Source organism: Rhinolophus sinicus, chromosome X (assembly GCF_036562045.2).
Source record: "Rhinolophus sinicus isolate RSC01 chromosome X, ASM3656204v1, whole genome shotgun sequence".
In the NCBI taxonomy this organism is placed as follows: Eukaryota; Metazoa; Chordata; class Mammalia; order Chiroptera; family Rhinolophidae; genus Rhinolophus; species Rhinolophus sinicus.
In genome coordinates this window covers 25,262,018-25,280,110 of record NC_133768.1, presented here as the reverse complement: position 1 = coordinate 25,280,110, position 18,093 = coordinate 25,262,018, and the positions used below count along the sequence as shown (strand labels likewise).

At 36.6% G+C, this 18,093-nt stretch overlaps 1 protein-coding gene across 8 annotated transcripts in view; it reads left to right on the top strand.

Moving 5' to 3' along the window:
* The window catches only part of DMD (dystrophin), a 2,125,071-nt gene that overhangs the window by 1,581,652 nt on the left and 525,326 nt on the right, over positions 1 to 18,093 (top strand). For all 8 annotated transcript variants that reach the window (XM_074323908.1, XM_074323912.1, XM_074323913.1 and 5 more), the window contains one exon: positions 11,362 to 11,516. In XM_074323908.1, the coding sequence (XP_074180009.1) occupies positions 11,362 to 11,516 (155 nt within the window). The remainder of the gene's footprint in view (positions 1 to 11,361; positions 11,517 to 18,093) is intronic.

The window sequence follows — 18,093 nt, the reverse complement described above, 5'->3', positions numbered from 1 at the left end:
ATTAAGTTCATGAATGCATCCTAGAAAAAGTGCTACATACCTCACTGCTGAATATCACTATGGTCACCTTCAAAGCGCTCCCCTTGGGAAGCTATGCACCGATGCCAGCGCCTAGTCCACTCTTCAAAGCAATTTTGGAACTCTTTTTCTGGAATGGCCATCAGAGCTGTCGTTGTATGGTATTACCCTTGATGTCCTGAATATCATCCACATGTCTTCCTTTCAATATTTCCTTTATCTTAGGGTAAGAAAAGAAGTCATTGGGGGCCAGATCAGGTGAGTATGGAAGGTCTTCCAATACAGTTGTTTGCTTACTGGCTAAAAACTCCCTCACAGACAGTGCCGTGTGAGCTGGTGCATTGTCGTGATGCAAGAGCCATGAATTGTTGGCGAAAAGCTCAGGTCATCTAACTTTTTCATGCAGCCTTTTCAGCACTTCCAAATATTAAGCTTGGTTAACTGTTTGTCCAGTTGGTACAAATTCATAATGAGTGATCCCTCTGATATCAAAAAAGGTTAGCAACATCGTTGCAACAAGTTCACGAACTTAATTGTTAGACCTCGTACACGGGCAGAAGAATGCCATGCAGACACTGACTACAGAGAAAACACCATGTGACAATAGAGGCAAACAATAGAGGGATGTAGTCAAGGAACTGCAAGTCAAGGAACACTAAGGATTGAAAGCCACCACCAGAAACTAGAAGAGGCAAGAAAGGATTCTCCCTATAGGTTTCAGATGGAGCATGGCCTGCTGACACCTTGATTTGGGATGTACCCTCCAGAACTGTGAGACAATACATTTTGTTGTTTAAGTTGCCCAGTTTGTGATACTTTGTTCTGACAGTCCTAGGAAAATAATACAGGAGACCGTGAACCTGATAAACGGCGTCTAAGAAACCACCACAGCTAATATCATGGTGAAAGACTGAATGCTTTACCTGAAGATCAAGAACAAAATAAGGATATCTGCTCTCACCACTTCTATTTACCAGGCCAGGGTAATTAGGCAAGAAAAATCGATAAAAGTCATCCAGGTTGTAAAGGAAGAAGTAAAACTATATCTACTTGCAGATTACATGGTCTTATACAGAGAAAATCCTAAGGAATACATTTTTTAAAGCATTACAATTAATAAATTAATTCAGTAAATTTGCACGATGCAAGGTCAAAATACAAAAATCAATTGTTTTTCTATATACTACCGAACTGAAAAATGAAATTAAAAAAATACCATTCCATTTACAATGGCATCAAAAAATAAAATAATTAGGAATAAAATAAATGCAAGACTTATACACTGACAACTACAAAGCATTGTTGAAAGAAATTAAAGAAGATCTAAATAAATGGAAAAATTTCCCATGTTCCCAGATCAAAAGACTTAATATTCTTAAATGAGCAAAGTAATCAAAAATAGTCTCAGAGATACAGAGAAAAAGCTGAGGGTTGCTAGTTGGGAGGAGGGTAGGGATGAGGGAGAAGAGGAGGGAATTAGAAAGCACAAATTGGTATTCACAACATTGCCAAGGGGATATGAAAGATAGTTTGGGGAATACAATCAATAATGTTGTAAAGATTTTGTAGGGTGTCAGAAAGGCACGTGTCTTATTAGGGAGACCACTTCATGTACGGTGTAGATGCCTGACCACTGCAGTGTACACCTGAAGCTGAATAATAATGAATGTCAACTATAATTTTATATATATAGTCACAGGATGTGGAGTACAGCATAGGGAATAGAGTCAATGGAATTGTAATAGATATATACGATGTCAGAGGGGCAATAGATTGGGGGAGGGGGTTATCACTTTGTGAGGGGTGAAATGTCTATTGCATTGTTTTGTACACTTGAAACTAATTTTAAAAATGACTGAATATTGATAAGATAGCAACATCCCCAAATTAATCTATAGACTTTGGCAATTGTTACCAAAATTCTAGCTGGATTTTTTACAGAAATTGAAAAATGAATCCTAAAATTCATACTGAAATGCAAGGGACAAAGAATAGCCAAACAGCCTTGAAAAAAGAACAAACTTGGAGGACTCACAATTCCCAATTTCAAAACCTATTAAGAAGGTACAGTAATCAAGATAGTGTGGTACTGACATGAAGATAGATATATAGACTGATGAAGTAAAATTGAAAATTCAGAACTAAATTCTTGCATTTATGCTTAATTGATTTTGTAAAAGTACCAAGACAATTCAATAGGAGAAGGATAGTTTCTTGAAAATATCGTGCTTAGATAACTAAATATCCACATACAAAATAATGAAGTTTTACCATACCTCATATCACACACAAAATTAATTCCAAAATGGATCACAGGGAATGGACAATGGAGAGTGATTGACAATGGGTATGGGAGTTTCTCTTAGGGATGAACAAAATGTTCCAAAATTAGATTGTGGTGATGGCGTCACAACTTTGTGAATATACTAAAAACCATTAAATTATACGCTTTAAATGGGTGAATTTTATGGTGTGTGAATCATATCTCAATAAAGTTTCTTTAAAAAGGTATATATGCACATTATTAAGACTACAGATCTTTCCTTGTTCAGGTTTATAAACTGCTTTAGAAACATAGTTTCCAAACATTTATTAGCAACAGGACCTATTTTTATATGTCATTATATTAACTTATTCTATCATTGGCCCTGATTCCAGACTATCTGGAGCTAGTAGATTGCTCTACTCTGTCTGAGACCTGGTCATACCTGAGTAGAGATGTCAGTCGGGATAGGCTAAGTCATGCCATAGTAACAAGCAGTCCCCACATCTAGAGGCTTAACAGAAAGTTTGTATTTTATTCATGTTACATGTCCACTGTAGATTCACAAGGGGGTTCTACTTAGCTTAGCCACTCAGGGACCATGGCTGATGACAGCTGCGTCTTAATATAAAATTCCATGATCAAAGAGGCAGGGAAGAGTAGATAATGCCATTGGCTCTTAAACCTTCTGCCTGGAAGTGACAAGTAGCCAAAATCAGTTACATTGCCATCCATGATTCAATGGGGTACAGAGGTGTAATCCTCTGGCATGAAAAGGCACTGAATGTTTGTGCACAGTAATGCACTTTACCACAAATAGTCGAGAAAATGCCACTTTCTTGGGATCTGTCCTCTGGCATTCTCTCTGAAGTCATTTGCACCCAACCAACCATTTTCACACCCTCTCAACCAGACTTCTTTCAGATGCCTGGGGTAGCTGGGTGATTTGTTAATTACAACACTGCTTAAGCCTTTTAATAAACTCAACAAATTAAAGAGAAAGGCCAGATAAGAGAATGCTTTCCAAAATGTCATAATGAAATTAAGGTAATGAAGTACTTGGAGGGCTCTCGTCCCTTGTTTCTGTATAAAACATATTCCAGAGAAGCTGGAAGAGAAATGGGGCCTGAAAGTAAAGAGGGGGAAAAATAAATTGTATGCCATTAGTTTAATTATAAAAATTCATTACATGAAGCCATGTAAGACAGAAAATAATGGAACTCTAATGGGTTGGCCAATAACGCATTTACTAGCCTACTCTCAGCTTGTAGTCATTGTTGAAAGGACAAAAAAGTAACAACTTTAGTATGTAGTCCTCAAAGCTATTGAAAAGATTAATCATTTCCAGTAAGCTGGAAAATGAGTGCTATTTTCTTAAATAGTATCCCCTGTACAGAGTGTTACCTTCTGAAACAGAGTTGTTTGGTAATGTCAGAGATTTAATAGATGAGTCTTAAAGTTAATGGTGAGAGGCTTTACTTTTGAAATAGCTTCCTTACAGATATTTTAACGTTTCTATTATAAATCCATAAAGAGGTGTTACAGGTCATTTTAATTCACACAAGTGAAAAAGAACTGCATTCCTTTTTCCCAGTAAAGATTTCTAAAACATGCATTCATATTTAGAAGTAAATTGTTTAGTGATTTTTTTTTTTAATAAACTAAATGTGTATTTTTTTTCCACTGTCTTTGTTTGGCAGTATCTTACTTTATTTTACACAATAATTTCCCAATCATGCCGTACTCATCAAGGAGATTATTTCATGCATAATAAATCCAATCATTTCCTTTAAATTCTTTTATATGGAAGCATATCTTCTTTAACTAGATGAAACCTGAATATTGGAGTCAAGAAACCTGCTTTTTTGTAATGCCTCTTTCACTGACTAGCTATGTCACCTTCAGTAAGTCACTTAACCTTTCAGAGTTTTGTGTTCTCATATGGCCAATTATGGAATTGGTTAAAAGGAAAGGAGGATACAAAAGATGAAAGTGGATATATAAGTAAGGCTCATATTTTTGAGGGCCTTGTTATCCAAGGAGAGAGGCTTGAACTTTGTCTTGTAGGTAATAGGGAGCCATTGAAAGGTTTTACAGAGGAATAACGTGGTTCTACTTGCATTTCAAAAAGATCTCTTGAGCAGATGTCCGTAGATGGAAGAGCTGGACTGAGAGTGGAGGGAGAGAGTCAATAAAAAGGTTATTGCGGAGTCCAAGCAAGAGGTGATGAGGGCTTAAATTAAGGTAGTGGCACAGAGGTCGAAGATGTGGATATAAGGGAAAATTATGGCACAAGCTCACTAAGGGTATGCTCCCTGCCTCCTCCTCCAGTTGAAGTTCAACTTAAACTGCAGAGGAAGAAGAGGGCTAGAGACAGAACCTTGGGGGAACATTTAAGGGACAAGCAGAAAAAGGAAAACTTGAACCATAAGAGAGTGTAGAAGAGACCCAAAGAGAGGGGGCCAAAAAAGACCAGAGCCTCAAGAAGAATGGAGTAAGTCATCAGTAGCACCAGTCGTTGCAAATAAATCAAGGAAATGAGACCCAAAAACTTTCCACAGACACTGGCCATCGGTGACTGAATCAGTTAACTCTTTTCACAAAAATGCTGCATAACAACTTCAAAATGTCAGTGGCATACAACAATGAACATTTATTTCTTTTCTATGAGTTCGCAACTTGGCTGGGGTTGGCACTGCTTCAGGCTGCAGGTTGATTGGGGTGGCTCTTCTCCACCTGTCACCCATCCCTCCCCAGGGATGAGGAGGCAAGCCCAGGGCATGTTTGTGTCATGGTGAAGGCAGAAGTGCAAAAGGGCTAGCCCCACTACAGGAGCACATTTCAAACCTCTGCTTGTGTCATTTCTAGCAACATCCCTTTAGGATTAGGCAAAACAAATCATATGGCCAAGCTCATGGTCAAGGGCAGGGAAGTGAACTGCCTTTTGTATCAGGAAATTCAAAGTTACATAGCAAAGGGCATGGGTATAGGGTGAGGTAAAGAATTGAGGCTAATAATCCAATTTACCGTAGTGGCTTCTGTCAGAATAGTTTTAGTTGGATGGCAGTGGCAGAAGCGTGATTTTGATGAATATAGTGGCAGGAATGTAATCAAGTTGAGGCAATGAGTTAATAACAGTTGCCTTCTAAGGACTGTAACTGTGAAGAGAAAGAAAATGATAGAGAGCAGATTTTGTTGTTGTTATTTAATGATGAGGGAGACACTCCTGTTTGAAGGCTGTGGAGAAAGACCCTGCAAAGAGACAAGAGGTTGAAAAGACACAAAGAGTGAGGGAGTACATGGAGGAAGATCCAGAAAAGATGAGTGTACAGAGTAATCAGCTTCCCATTGCACAAAAGTCACCTCTTCCCCTGAGACTGGAGAGAAGGATGCAAGATGTAAAGTCTGATATTTTATGAAACTGATGCTTCATAAAATATTGACGTTTTATGAAACAGAGGCACAGAGAGAGTAATTAACTTTCCCATTTGCCACATAACTAGTATGTTCAATTTCCTATGTGATTATAGGTAGGTTCATTTGCTGGGAGATTTCTTTCAGTTTGTATCATCAGGGTCCAGTCTAGAAACCACACTAGATATTTCAAACAGAGGGAATTTGAAACAGATAACTGGTTCCATGGCTGATGAAGGAGTTGAGAAGCCCAATAGGAGATTGGGGGAAGCAACCTGGAGTTTAGCAACATCAAAAAGCTGTTACCCCTCGAGGGCTGGGGGGCCAACAGGTGTTACCAAAGCCCCAAAACCAGAGCCTCTGGTCCTAACTTGACCACTATGGAGGCTGCACAGCAGGGACTGAAACTATAGAGTGAGGGTCTGTCCAGTGGGAGATGGAGACACAAAGAAGACACTGCCCATATAGAAAGAGGGGTAGATATACTCTATTTTCACCTGCTCTTCCATCTCCCACCAGGGCCTCTCACTGGCCAAGTCCAGTTAGAAACCAGCTAGCAAGAAATCCCAGGGAATTCTGATCCCCTAAAATGATTAATCCATCTGCAATATGGAGTGGAGTAGGAGATGGGCAGAGAATGGATCTAAGAGCTCATAAGCTCTTAGCTGTTGGCTCACAGAGCTATTTTTTTTTAATGAATCTCTTAGTTCATGTATGCAAACACAGTATCCTAAGCAAAATGAGAGCAACCCAATGTGTACAACTTTTTGTCCACAAATATACTAGGATCCTGTTTGATAATTTCCCAAGCAATTTGCCTTTGATTTGGACCGCACAACAAACCTCAGGCATAAGCAGAATAAATAGCCGCATCCTATTTTACAGACAACAAAACTGGAACTTAAAAGGTTTATGACAAGCTTTCTTAAGATCAAACTGCAAGACCGTGGCCAAGCAAGACTTCCTGGGAAGATGCCTTTTCATTACTCTGCATTGCCTTTCATGAAGCTCCTTTGATTCAGTCATTAAAAAATTTACAAGTCTGCTTCACCTGGGTCAAAAGTTAATTTCCCTTGTAGGTGAATATCCCAAAACATATGTTATAAAAAGATGTAAACAATACTCAACCTTTAATTTTTAATTGCAGGTCTATGGGCTCATATCTTCTAAATTAAAGGGAGCCTTTTAGAGCTTCAGCGTCATACAATGTCTATGAAACAGTGAGGCCTTTGCTTTGCATTCAGTAGAAGCTCACTCTGATGAGTATAACGTGGTTCATTAAAAGTAGTAGTAGTTTTGCTTTGTCTTGTGCACCTGAAACTAATAAAAAAATAAATAAATAAAAATAAAATAAAATAAAGAACAAAAAAGTAGTAGTAGTAGTAGTAGTAGTAGTAGTGATAGTAGTAATAATAGTTGTAGTAATGATTAAGATTACAGCTAAATTGATTTAATGTTTCGGGTAATGCCAGGCACCATTCTAAGGGTTTTCCCTAGATTTCCTAAATTAATTCTCATAACAATCTTTCAAGGTCAATACAGTTAATAAATCCATGTAACAAAGGAGGAAACTGAGGCACAGAGAGACCAATTAACTTTGCCATTTGTCACATAACTCATAGCTGATCAAGCCAGGATTCAAACCCAACAGGCCCATTCTATTGCCTAGACTTTTTAACTACTCTTTCTCTTCTTCCCTTGTATTCGCCCATGTAGGGCCAATATCCCTAAAAAAGAATTCTTATAAATAAAAAAAACAAGAGAAGACAAACAATAAAATTGAAAACATTGAATATTCAAAATTCTTGAAATTAATTCACGTTGTCCTATAGTCCACTATCATTTTTATGCCTAAAACACTATGTATAAATATCCAGCACATGCTATAGCAGCACCTTTTTAGGTTTGAATCTGAGCTATTTCTTTCTTGGTTGGGGATTTAAGCATTTTATATTTTTCATAGGACACACACACACACACACACACACACACACGAATCATCTTTTTTTATAGGCTGGTGCTCTCAGTATTTTAACTTTCTTCACACACTATGATCACCACACAAACAATTCCCTGTAGTATATGCCATTGTAAATGGAATTCAGAAAGAAAGAAAGAGAGTGTGTGAATTCTATTGTATTTTTGAATTTACACTCCTTCTGTGGTCTGGAGTTATCCCAATAGTAAATTTGACAGTGGTAGGCAAAGCAGGTCAAGGTCATTGTTCCTAGTGTGAATGACACTTGGTTAAAGTCCAAGGTGGTCAACATATTACCTTTGGAGGAAGGAAAACCTGTCTGTTCTGGTAAATGACTTTAAGAAGGGAGAAAAGAATGTTGCGGTTGAGAACCTTGGAGTTTAGATAAGGGCCTTAGCCCTCTCAATGTTAGTCAAGGTCAGTGCGTTTTTCTTTTTCTTTTTAATCCCATATTCTCATAAAACCTAGGCAGTATTCAGTGAAGGTTAGCACTCAGTCAAGAGTGTGTTAGGTATTAAAACCTATATTTCTGTGTGAATACAAATTTGAAGAAAAAAATATTGCACATTTTTGCCTTTTAAGCATTAAAGCATATGAAAAAGCTCTGGTTTGAAGTCAAGCCTCCCTCTTTTACTACTTGTTTACTATGAAATCTCTATAATAAACTTAGCTTGCTATTTCCTTCAAGACTTTAGAAAATTCTACCATACTTTTTGACTCGTATTTTTAGGCATTTAAAAAAAATAATCTATAGATTAGAACCAAAGAATATATCCTCTTATAGCTAGAATTTTCAAATAGCAACCAGTGAGTGAGGTGTGGCTTCCAAGATTATTTCTCTTTCTTAGGGAATATAAATGTTTTAAATTTTTTATTTGAATTTTAATTTACATTTTATATTCCTAAATCTATACATATATACTCTGATGTTGGTTCATAATAAGTATGTCATTAACAACTGCATCCTTCTTAAAATGGAATTACCTTGGGAAAAGGTAACCAAGTCATTGGTCAAAGTTTTGTGGATTCTTATGCTACCAATTAGAGATTTAACAGATGATAGATGACAAGCTCTTCTTTTAAAATGCAAATACCATCCTGTAGATAAGGAGGGCCGGTTGGTCTTTCATATCTTAGTATACATTACTTTTAACACTGTAGGTTTGGCTTAAGTGAGAATAGGAAGCGAAGAAGAGGTACTTTTATACTGTTAGAAAAAACAAAATTCAGCCTAGTATATTTGAAGATCAAATTGGCTTTATTAAGCAATTCATGAATCTGGCAAAATCCCATTGAGCAGCTAGCTAGAAGGGTACAGGGAAGGGTTGTGCAAAATAGAAGGTTTTTATAGGAAGAAGGGTGGGGCAAGGGAGCTATTTTTAAAAAGAAAATAAAGGATTATTTTTAAAACAGGGCAGCTTCTTTTGAAGGGAAGGGAACAGGCAAGGGTTTTTATCATGCAGGTTACCTCTTCTTTCTACTTGGGGATTGGTGGAGTGGACAGGTCCCAGGTGACAAATAACCTCATTGGTGTTGACCAGAAAATTCTAGACTGGTTGATCAAGATTATATTACTGAGAGAGGATGAAACAGCAATTAGGTTAGGTATTAAATCTAGGTTTGGTATCATGAGGACACCATTTTGGGCTTGTGGTTTTCTCTTTAGCATTACCCTAGGAAATTTCTAGAAAGGGAAAGCCTTTGGAGGGGAGGGGTGCTGTTGACCTCAGAAAAGCTTTTGAATAGTGTGAGGATCTGAAAAGTGGAAAATAGGAACTGCAGGGATTGATTAAAGGAGTATACAAGGAAAGGCAAGCATTCCAAAAGGATAAATGTTAATTGCTTTGTGGTATAGCAACTATACGCTTTGCCTTTAAAAACTCTTTGTGTTTCCTTTCATAGCAAAAGTTAGTGATGCTGGCTTTAGCTGGTCCTAGTTTGGTTATCTGGTCTACTTGCTATATGCAATGAATGCAATGATTTTGTTTGACTCTACTTTGTTCTGTTTAACTGAGAAAATGCTAGATTATATACAGATGATACATTTTTAAGGAACAGGAGTCCACCCAAACATACTGAAACTATGCTAAAAACACTAGTGTTTGATTTTTATTACTATAAAACTATCACACTAACATAAATGAGCAAATATTAAAACAAAAGTGACTACTCTTTATAGAAACATCAATTATTTTCAATTTCCTTTGTTGCCCTTCTAGTTCGTGACTGTGTATTCTTAGAGATTTAAGAAATACAATGTACACAGAAATTATATTCATTTTTTTGCTTATGTTTTTTGTGCACATTTACTGCACAGTAGACCATTGGGTTGATGTATTTTGTTATTTTAATATCCTCTTGTTAAACATTGAAGTTGTTTCTCATTTTTTCCTATCTCAGTTAATAAAGATCTTTATTCCTACAATGTATTTCTCTTCTTTTAATATGTTAGTAGGACAAAATACCAAAAATGAGATTACTGGGTAGATGGGAGTAAGCATGTGTATGTCACTTGATATCTATCGCCAAATTGCCCTAAGTACATACTCTTCTCAGCAGTAGTACATGAATGTACTAGTTTTAGCAGTCTTTTAAGCTATGGATTTTATTTTTGTATTAATTTAATTGTGCCTTCTTGATTTAGTAATCTGTTTTTTTTAAGTAAATTTTTCTTATTTTATAAAAACTTTTTATTCTCTCTCTCTTGTTTGAATTGCCTGTTCTTCTTCCTTTGTCCATTTCTCAATGGCTTAACCCACCATATTGGATTTGATATGACCAACTTAGCAATTTACTATTACCTTAATGCTTAGAAGCTTTCTCCATGTACTTAAAGCAATGCTTAATAAAAATTTTGGGTTAATATGCCTCCAAGTAAAGTTTTCTTTGGTTTATTTCTTTCTTTGATATATGATATCTCAAGTGGTGAGATACATAGTTTGATAATACTCAACTGCCAAAGACAAAGAAGAAACCACGGGTCATTTGGTTTAGCAATTTAAAATCTTATTCTAATTTTAAAGTAGGATATTTTTAAAAGTGTTATGAATAAACTGATCCTTCAAAATAAAGTGTAACTAGAATAACAGCACTGTTCCTTTGATGTTCAGTATTTTCTGTACGCAGCCTTAGTCGAATGCCAGTAGATGGCACTAATTACATAAACAATTCAACAAGTTAATGAAGAGGGAAGAAATGCATGAGATTTTTTTTTTCTATTCAAAGTTGGTATATGTCACAGACTCAACAATTATATGGGATCTTGTTTTTACCATTTGTTCTCTCCCATGATAAAAACAATTCAGCCCAGTTTATTTCCAATTCATTGCCACTAAATTAAAATACCAGTTCTTGCCAAGATGTTGCATTTGAAAAGCTTTGTCATGAAAAATGGATTAGCTTATACCGTCATGATTGACTAAATCACATGGTAGGTTAAAAGCAATCATGTAGACATGTCCAGACCCCAGGATTCAGAAACTGTGTATGAAGCATTTTAAGGTTTAATCTTTAGACATCTTTATACTAGGTGTTTTTTTTTTTCACTTTTTCTTACAAGAAGCATGTGTTATAAATGTCTTATCATTTGAAAAACATCTAATAAATAAATATTAGGGGAAAGAAGAAACTCCAACTAGAAATTTCAGAGAAAACTGACGTTCGTTCTCTTTCCCATGTGCATCTATAGCAGTTGAACAAAGACCTCCGCCAGTGGCAGATAAATGTAGATGTCGTAAATGACTTGGCACTGAAACTTCTCCGGGATTATTCTGCAGATGATACCAGAAAAGTACACATGATAACAGAGAACATCAGTGCCTCTTGGGCAAGCATTCATAAAAGGTACGAACTACATTATTTGTAAAACTATTGTTGGTTATAATGATGGGGTGTTGGCAGTGGGTGGACAATGCAGATTTGTTTTCGCAATCCTGCTAAACCAGAGCATGGGAGGTTCCAAGATGACAAATGCTAACTCAACTCACAAGTTTGCCTAAATCCTCTTACTTCACAGATGAGGGACCTGAAGAAAGGTGAAATTACTTGCTTTGCCCACAGTCACAAAGGTAGTAACATAACTAAGAGATCAGACAAAACCAAAATACTGATTTGTAGTTGAGTCCTTTATCAGTCTGCTTTGAGAACTCTACCCAAAGAAATGTTCTCTTCCATTATGGCACATGCTGCCCCATCCTTAACCTGACAAGGAAGTCACTTAGCTTCATGATGGAATCATAGCGTGTCCATGGTGCTATCATTGGATCTCACTCCGCACATCCAGTGGGGCAATCTGCAGGGTGTAATATGATTTATAACTTCACTTTCCATTGTATATCTATGGAAATGAACAGCTCTTAGAGACATCATCTCCTCAAATTAGGTCCTGTCTCCTTATCCACTCTCTTAAACCCTTGTGCTTTTCTTTGCTTGGCATTTATCCTAATCATAAATAAAAACATGAATTATGTAACTAACGGTTTAATGCTTGTTCTTCACATTAGTCTAAACTCCCTGAGGACATGAGCTACCTTTCTTCTGTGATAGATTCTGAGGTCCTAAACCAGGTGATATAATAGGGAGCTGGTAAATATTTGTTGAATGATGACTCTCTTTGCACAATGTAGATTCGCCTTGTTCATACTATGGTCAGTTAAGGATTCTTGGGTACTCCTTTTTAGTTCTGTCAGAAAACAGGCAAAAATAGTACCTGTCCAATGATGAGGAAGACCAGTGAAAGCTAAATGAGTTCCAGAAGATGTCATAAATTACTGAAGAAATCAGTTGGGCGGTCTTTATTAAGAAGAAAAGGAAAAAGAAGCAGATTTTGAACTAAGACAGAAACTTAGAAGTAATGACCTATTGATGTATGGAAATTGAGAGACCAAGTAAATCTTGAAATTGAGTTAGAGATTGAAGAGTGAAAACTCCTGCGAAAAGATTTACACTGCTGAGCCTGGGGGAATAGAGCAGCTCCAGTCCTGTTTTCCAGACAATGGGTGTTCAGATGACCATGGAAAAGAAGATTCAACCTGAAGGTGGGGAGTTATATTTGGGGCCCTAGTAAAAGGACCCTAGTGGAGGGCGAGCTTGAATAAATGGCTGATAATTTGGGGAAAATAATTCTCAAATTTACTGCCTCCTCTCAGTGGCAAGGTTTGGACTTTCTGTTCCCAATACAGATCTGGTATCTGTTTGGTTAAACAAAGGCAGAGTAGGCTCAGGAACACTTTTTAATATGCAATCAATTGGTATCAGAGACAATAGTTAGATCTCAATGGGAAATACCTGCTTTTCAAAGAGAAGCCTCTTTGGACAAGCAAATTAAGATCAGAAATTTGGTAAGTTTAGGGAATGTAAGCTAAGAAGGAACAACAACAGCAAAAATCAAAACACTTGTTCATGGTACAAAACTAGGGCTTCAAGGAAGGTCTAGATCATTGACGCCACTCTTTCTGGCGGTCCCTTCTCTCCACATTCTCATGCTCCTTGACTCTCCAAGCAGCTCTCTCAGTTCTTGTGATCACTTTCTTAAGGGCTTCCGATTCCTCAGAGAAGGGACTTCCGGTTTATATGTTTTGACTTGGTTCCTAAAAAGCTACCATCTAAAGAAGGTATATATATTATATAGTTCTTTCTCTGATAGGTAAAGTAATATAGAATGTTAGAAGCAAAGTTACATTTTTCACTGGTCCATACAGAATCCACAATTTGCCAAGCTATTGACTCATGCTCTAAAGCTCTTCCCTGTTCCTTTCTCTCATACACTCTGTGAAAATTCATCCACTTGTGTAGTTTCAGTCTGCTGATGACTATCCATTTATATCTTTGCAGGTGAGAATGATAGTTTGAATTTCAGACCTGCATGTCTTACTGATTTCTTTTCATTTTAATGTCCCTCAGGGACTTCAGACAGAATAGGCCCAAAGCTGAACTCATTTTGCCCTCTTTCAACCTTTTTCTCCAAATGCAACCTACTTCTCTTCCTATGATCCCTCTCCAGTGATCATTACCACAGCCCATTCAGTTGTCTAAATCAGAAACTCATGCTTCACTCTTCCTTCTATAACCCCAAAGGCTGAGCTATCACAAAGCTATTTACTGCCTCAATAGCTGTCAAATCCAGTCACTTCTCTTCATCCCTACTCTTCAACTATCGTGTGTTGCCTGAATGATATCATTCACCTAACTGGTTTCCCTCCTTCTAGTCTTCCTACTTCCCATTCGTTCTCTATATAGAATGCAGGATGATCTTTCTAAATATACTATATTCATGTAGCTCACCCTCCACCCACTTTTTAAAAACCTTCAGTGTCGTATCCATTATTATTTGAAGACAGTTCCCACTCCTTTAAATGACTTCAAGGTCTTAACATGATTTGGCCTTTTGTTAAAACTCCAGCCTAATTTTCTGCTCTGCCTTAATCCCCCCTTCCCACCCTACCCCCTACACACAGTTAAGTAAAACTGAGCTATTTTAATTTCATCATAGCAATGTTCTGGCTTCTCAATTACCCAATGACCTGCTATACATACATGTGCATCACATTGCATATATATATATATATATATATATATATACACACATACATATATGTGTGTCATATGCATATAGTGTACATATGCATATATATATATATATATATATATATATATATATATACACACACACACACATATGTTAATCCAGGTTTCAGTGTAAGTGCCAGTTCCTCCACAAAGCCCTCTCTGTCTACCAACTGCAAAGCCCACATTCTTTGGGTTTCCTATTATTGGCTCCTTGTCCACCATATTACCTAGCACTTAGCTTGGCACATAATAACTATCCCCAACACATTCTTTATTAAATAGGTAAATGAGCAAACAAAAAAATAACCAACTACAACTTCTTTAGTGTGCCAATAACTCAACACGGAAGAAAAACATATCCATTAGGATTGCTTTCAGTTTCAAGTCACAGAAAACCCAGTAGCTTGCCTTATAGAGGTCTGTTTTTCTCATTAAAGAAGTTCAGAAATAGGCATATGCTGACGTTGGCTCAATAGCTCAACAGTGTTCTTCTTGGCATTTCCCTCAGAACATGTACATTACAGCAGGAAGAAGAAAGGGAATGGGCAGTATCCAGAAAACAACGGCTTTCCGAGGAAATGTCGGGCTAGAGCTATGCCACAAAGCCACCTGTAGAGCCTAGGAATTGGGGTGGAGCCATCCAATAGATTATGTCTTCCAAAGGGCATGGAAAGAATCAACTAATAAACTGGCATGCTGTAGCTAGTTCCCTGGAGAGAGAACCAGTCAAAGCTTTGAGTAAATACAGTATATTCATGCAGCTCATGTATCCGTGTACAGTATATTTGTACAGTATATTCAGGGAGGATTGTAATAACACTGGGCCATAGGGACTTGGTGGTTGTTCTGGTCAGTGTGAGAGGTCATGACGAGAGTTGAATTCTCTATTAGCTAATGAAACCTTTACCTGAGAAGTTCACATTCTATGTAAACTATGTGTGTCAACTGCACAGATTAAACCATATTCTACTTGGCTACAGTTTCTCTTATTTTACATTCTTATAGATCTTATGCCAGATAGATTAAGTAACAAAAAAAGTAAAAATAAAAAACCTTGATGTGATCTTTTGCATTTTGAGCTTTTTATCCAATATCTTGCCCAGCTAAACCCAGAAGTAAAGTAACATCATCATCATCATTCTGTAGATTTGTGCTGCCCAGTAGGGTAGCCACTAACCACAAGTGGCTCTTTAAATGTGAATTCATTATGATTAAATAAAATTTCAAATGTATCTTCTTCATCTCATCAGCCACCTTACAAGGGCTCAAGAGCCACATGTCACTATTGGCTTCCAATCGAACAGTGTAGAATGTTCCAATCATCACAGAAAATTTTATCGACATTCCTGTTTTAGATCATCTTTGTCTGTGTTCACCTAAGCAATTTAGGACACATTTAGAACAATGACATACTATATTACTTCTAAAGGAGTTTTTGCCAAATTGTATAAATAAAAAGTGTTTCCTAACAAAGTGGTTCACATTATTTTATTTCCTTATTTCTACCTCATTTCTTCTATTGACCCATTTTCTAGAGTTGGTGTTTAAAGTCTCAAAAACTATAACTATCACAAGATATAAACACGTTCACTTTTGTTATTAACCCCATAAACAAAGTTTTAAAAGGAGATTATTAATATTGATATTTGGATTACAGGGAAAAAGTATCTCATATCTTTGAAAAATATCTGTAACCAAGACTTTTCAGGTAGGAGGGATTCTGTTGAAAACATTCTGATGGCATCGTTTCTCACAATTCAAGCTTTGCTACTGAACACTAATATATCGCCTGCACTGAAACTTTCAATCGTATGGATAAATATGTGCAAAACTATGTGTATATTTGGAAGCCTATTTAAAGCAACGAAATCTTCAATTCAGTTTTAAACTGTTGAATGTTATTATATAAATGAGATAATAAAAAATGTAAGTTGAAAGAACTTTACTTTGATATCATACAATGGCAGGCTGTGGTTTCAAGACATAATCAAAAACAAAAGGTAACTAATTTTGTTTTGTAATTTAGTGTTCAAGTGTATTAGTAGGTCAGAGGAATCTTCACTTTCTACCCTGGCTTTGATAGGACCTTTATTTATAATTTTATTTAGACAAACAAATAGCCTTGTGTGCCTAAAAGGAAGCAACCTACCATTCGTGAATAAAAGAACAAGCTGCTGCTCAACTAAATTCTGTAGTTTAACAATTCAGATCAGAACATAGCTCATCATTATGACCTATGTAGGCAGGTATTTTGTTTTCCTGCTCATATTCCTTATAGAGAACATGTTAACATATAAAGGCAGAAACGTGAGCCTCTGCAAGCTCATTTCTTGCTCTTCAGTCTCTGTGAATAGATATGAATTGGTGAATAAGATAATATTAGATGTGATATTACAAATTATTGTTAGAAGCTGCTAAGGATTAGATTTCAAGGACTGCCATCTGGCTGATGACTTTATGATGATACTGTCATGAGATTTCATTTCCTTATTTCTATTCCAGGATCACTCTTTAAACAAGAAATGAGTATTAACTCTGAATTGTCTGTCTGTAGCTTTACGAAGGCTTCCACAACTACCAATCAGCAAGGAGCAAACTGATCAAGTAGAGGGACTACTCCTAGTATCAAAGGGTTCAATATGGCTGGATGTTCCTCACAAAAATTCCTATTTACCTGAGCAATCTCTCTAGGTTCTAAGAAAGATATAGCATGTATGTGTGTACATGCATACATGTGCATATTCATATGCATGTACATGCATGAAAATACACCATTCCTTAAAATAATATCTCAGTGTTCTCCTGTCCTCCCTAATAATACATGTCAAATTTTAGTAATACAATTAATAGCATAATAATTTCAAGATCCATCCATGTTGTCGCAAATGGCAGCATTTCATCTTTTCTTATGGCAGAGTAGTATTGCATTGTATATATATAGCACATCTTCTTTATTCAATCATCTATCAAAAAAATTTTTTTAAATAATACAATTACCGTACTGGTTGATAAACAGAAAAATTATCACCTGTGTTCTCCATCTTTGGCAACCATGAAGGTAGCTGTTGCTCCTCTATTTCCAGGTCCTTTCTCTTCTTCACACTAAAGAAACTAGAAAGGAATAAAAAAGAACTATCGATCCCTATTATGTGTGCAGCAAAGAGTTACTCCAGCTGGACGCTGGATCTCTTCCACATTCTGCAATATTTTTTGCTAATAGTTTTGCTTTCCTTCTCTGGGATCTTCAATTTCTTCTTTCTTCTTGCTCCTCCCTTTAGCCAATAACCATGCTCAAGTCTCCCTCATCCTAAAAGAACTTTTTTAGGATACCATCTTCTCTATCCGACTGTGCTTGTTTCCCCTTACTATCAAATTTTTTGAAGCAATAATTGACATTACTGTTTCCTCCTATTCTTCAGCTTCTGGCTATGCTTTCACCCACTCTAATCTGGCTCCTCCGGCACCACCACTTTACTGAAAACAAGGGCTCACTAAGATCATCAATGACTTTTATAATAGCTAATTGTGTTATGTTTATTTATCCACCTCCTTGACTTTATTTTAACACTGGTCCTGTTGATTAACTCTACTAGTTGAAACTTTCCCTTCCTTGGTTTCCAGAATGAGAATGTCTTGCAATTCTCTTATTTCTCTAATTAATATAATAAATATGAAGTGCTTGGCACAATGCCTAGCATTGATACTAGATATACAGTGGTGAAAACCCCTAGGCTCATGAAGCTTATATTCTGGGAAGGAGAATGTGGGAGCTAGATATTAGCAAATAAAAAAGTGAAATATACAGTATATCATATTATGATAAGTGAAATATATGGTATATCAGATCATGAGA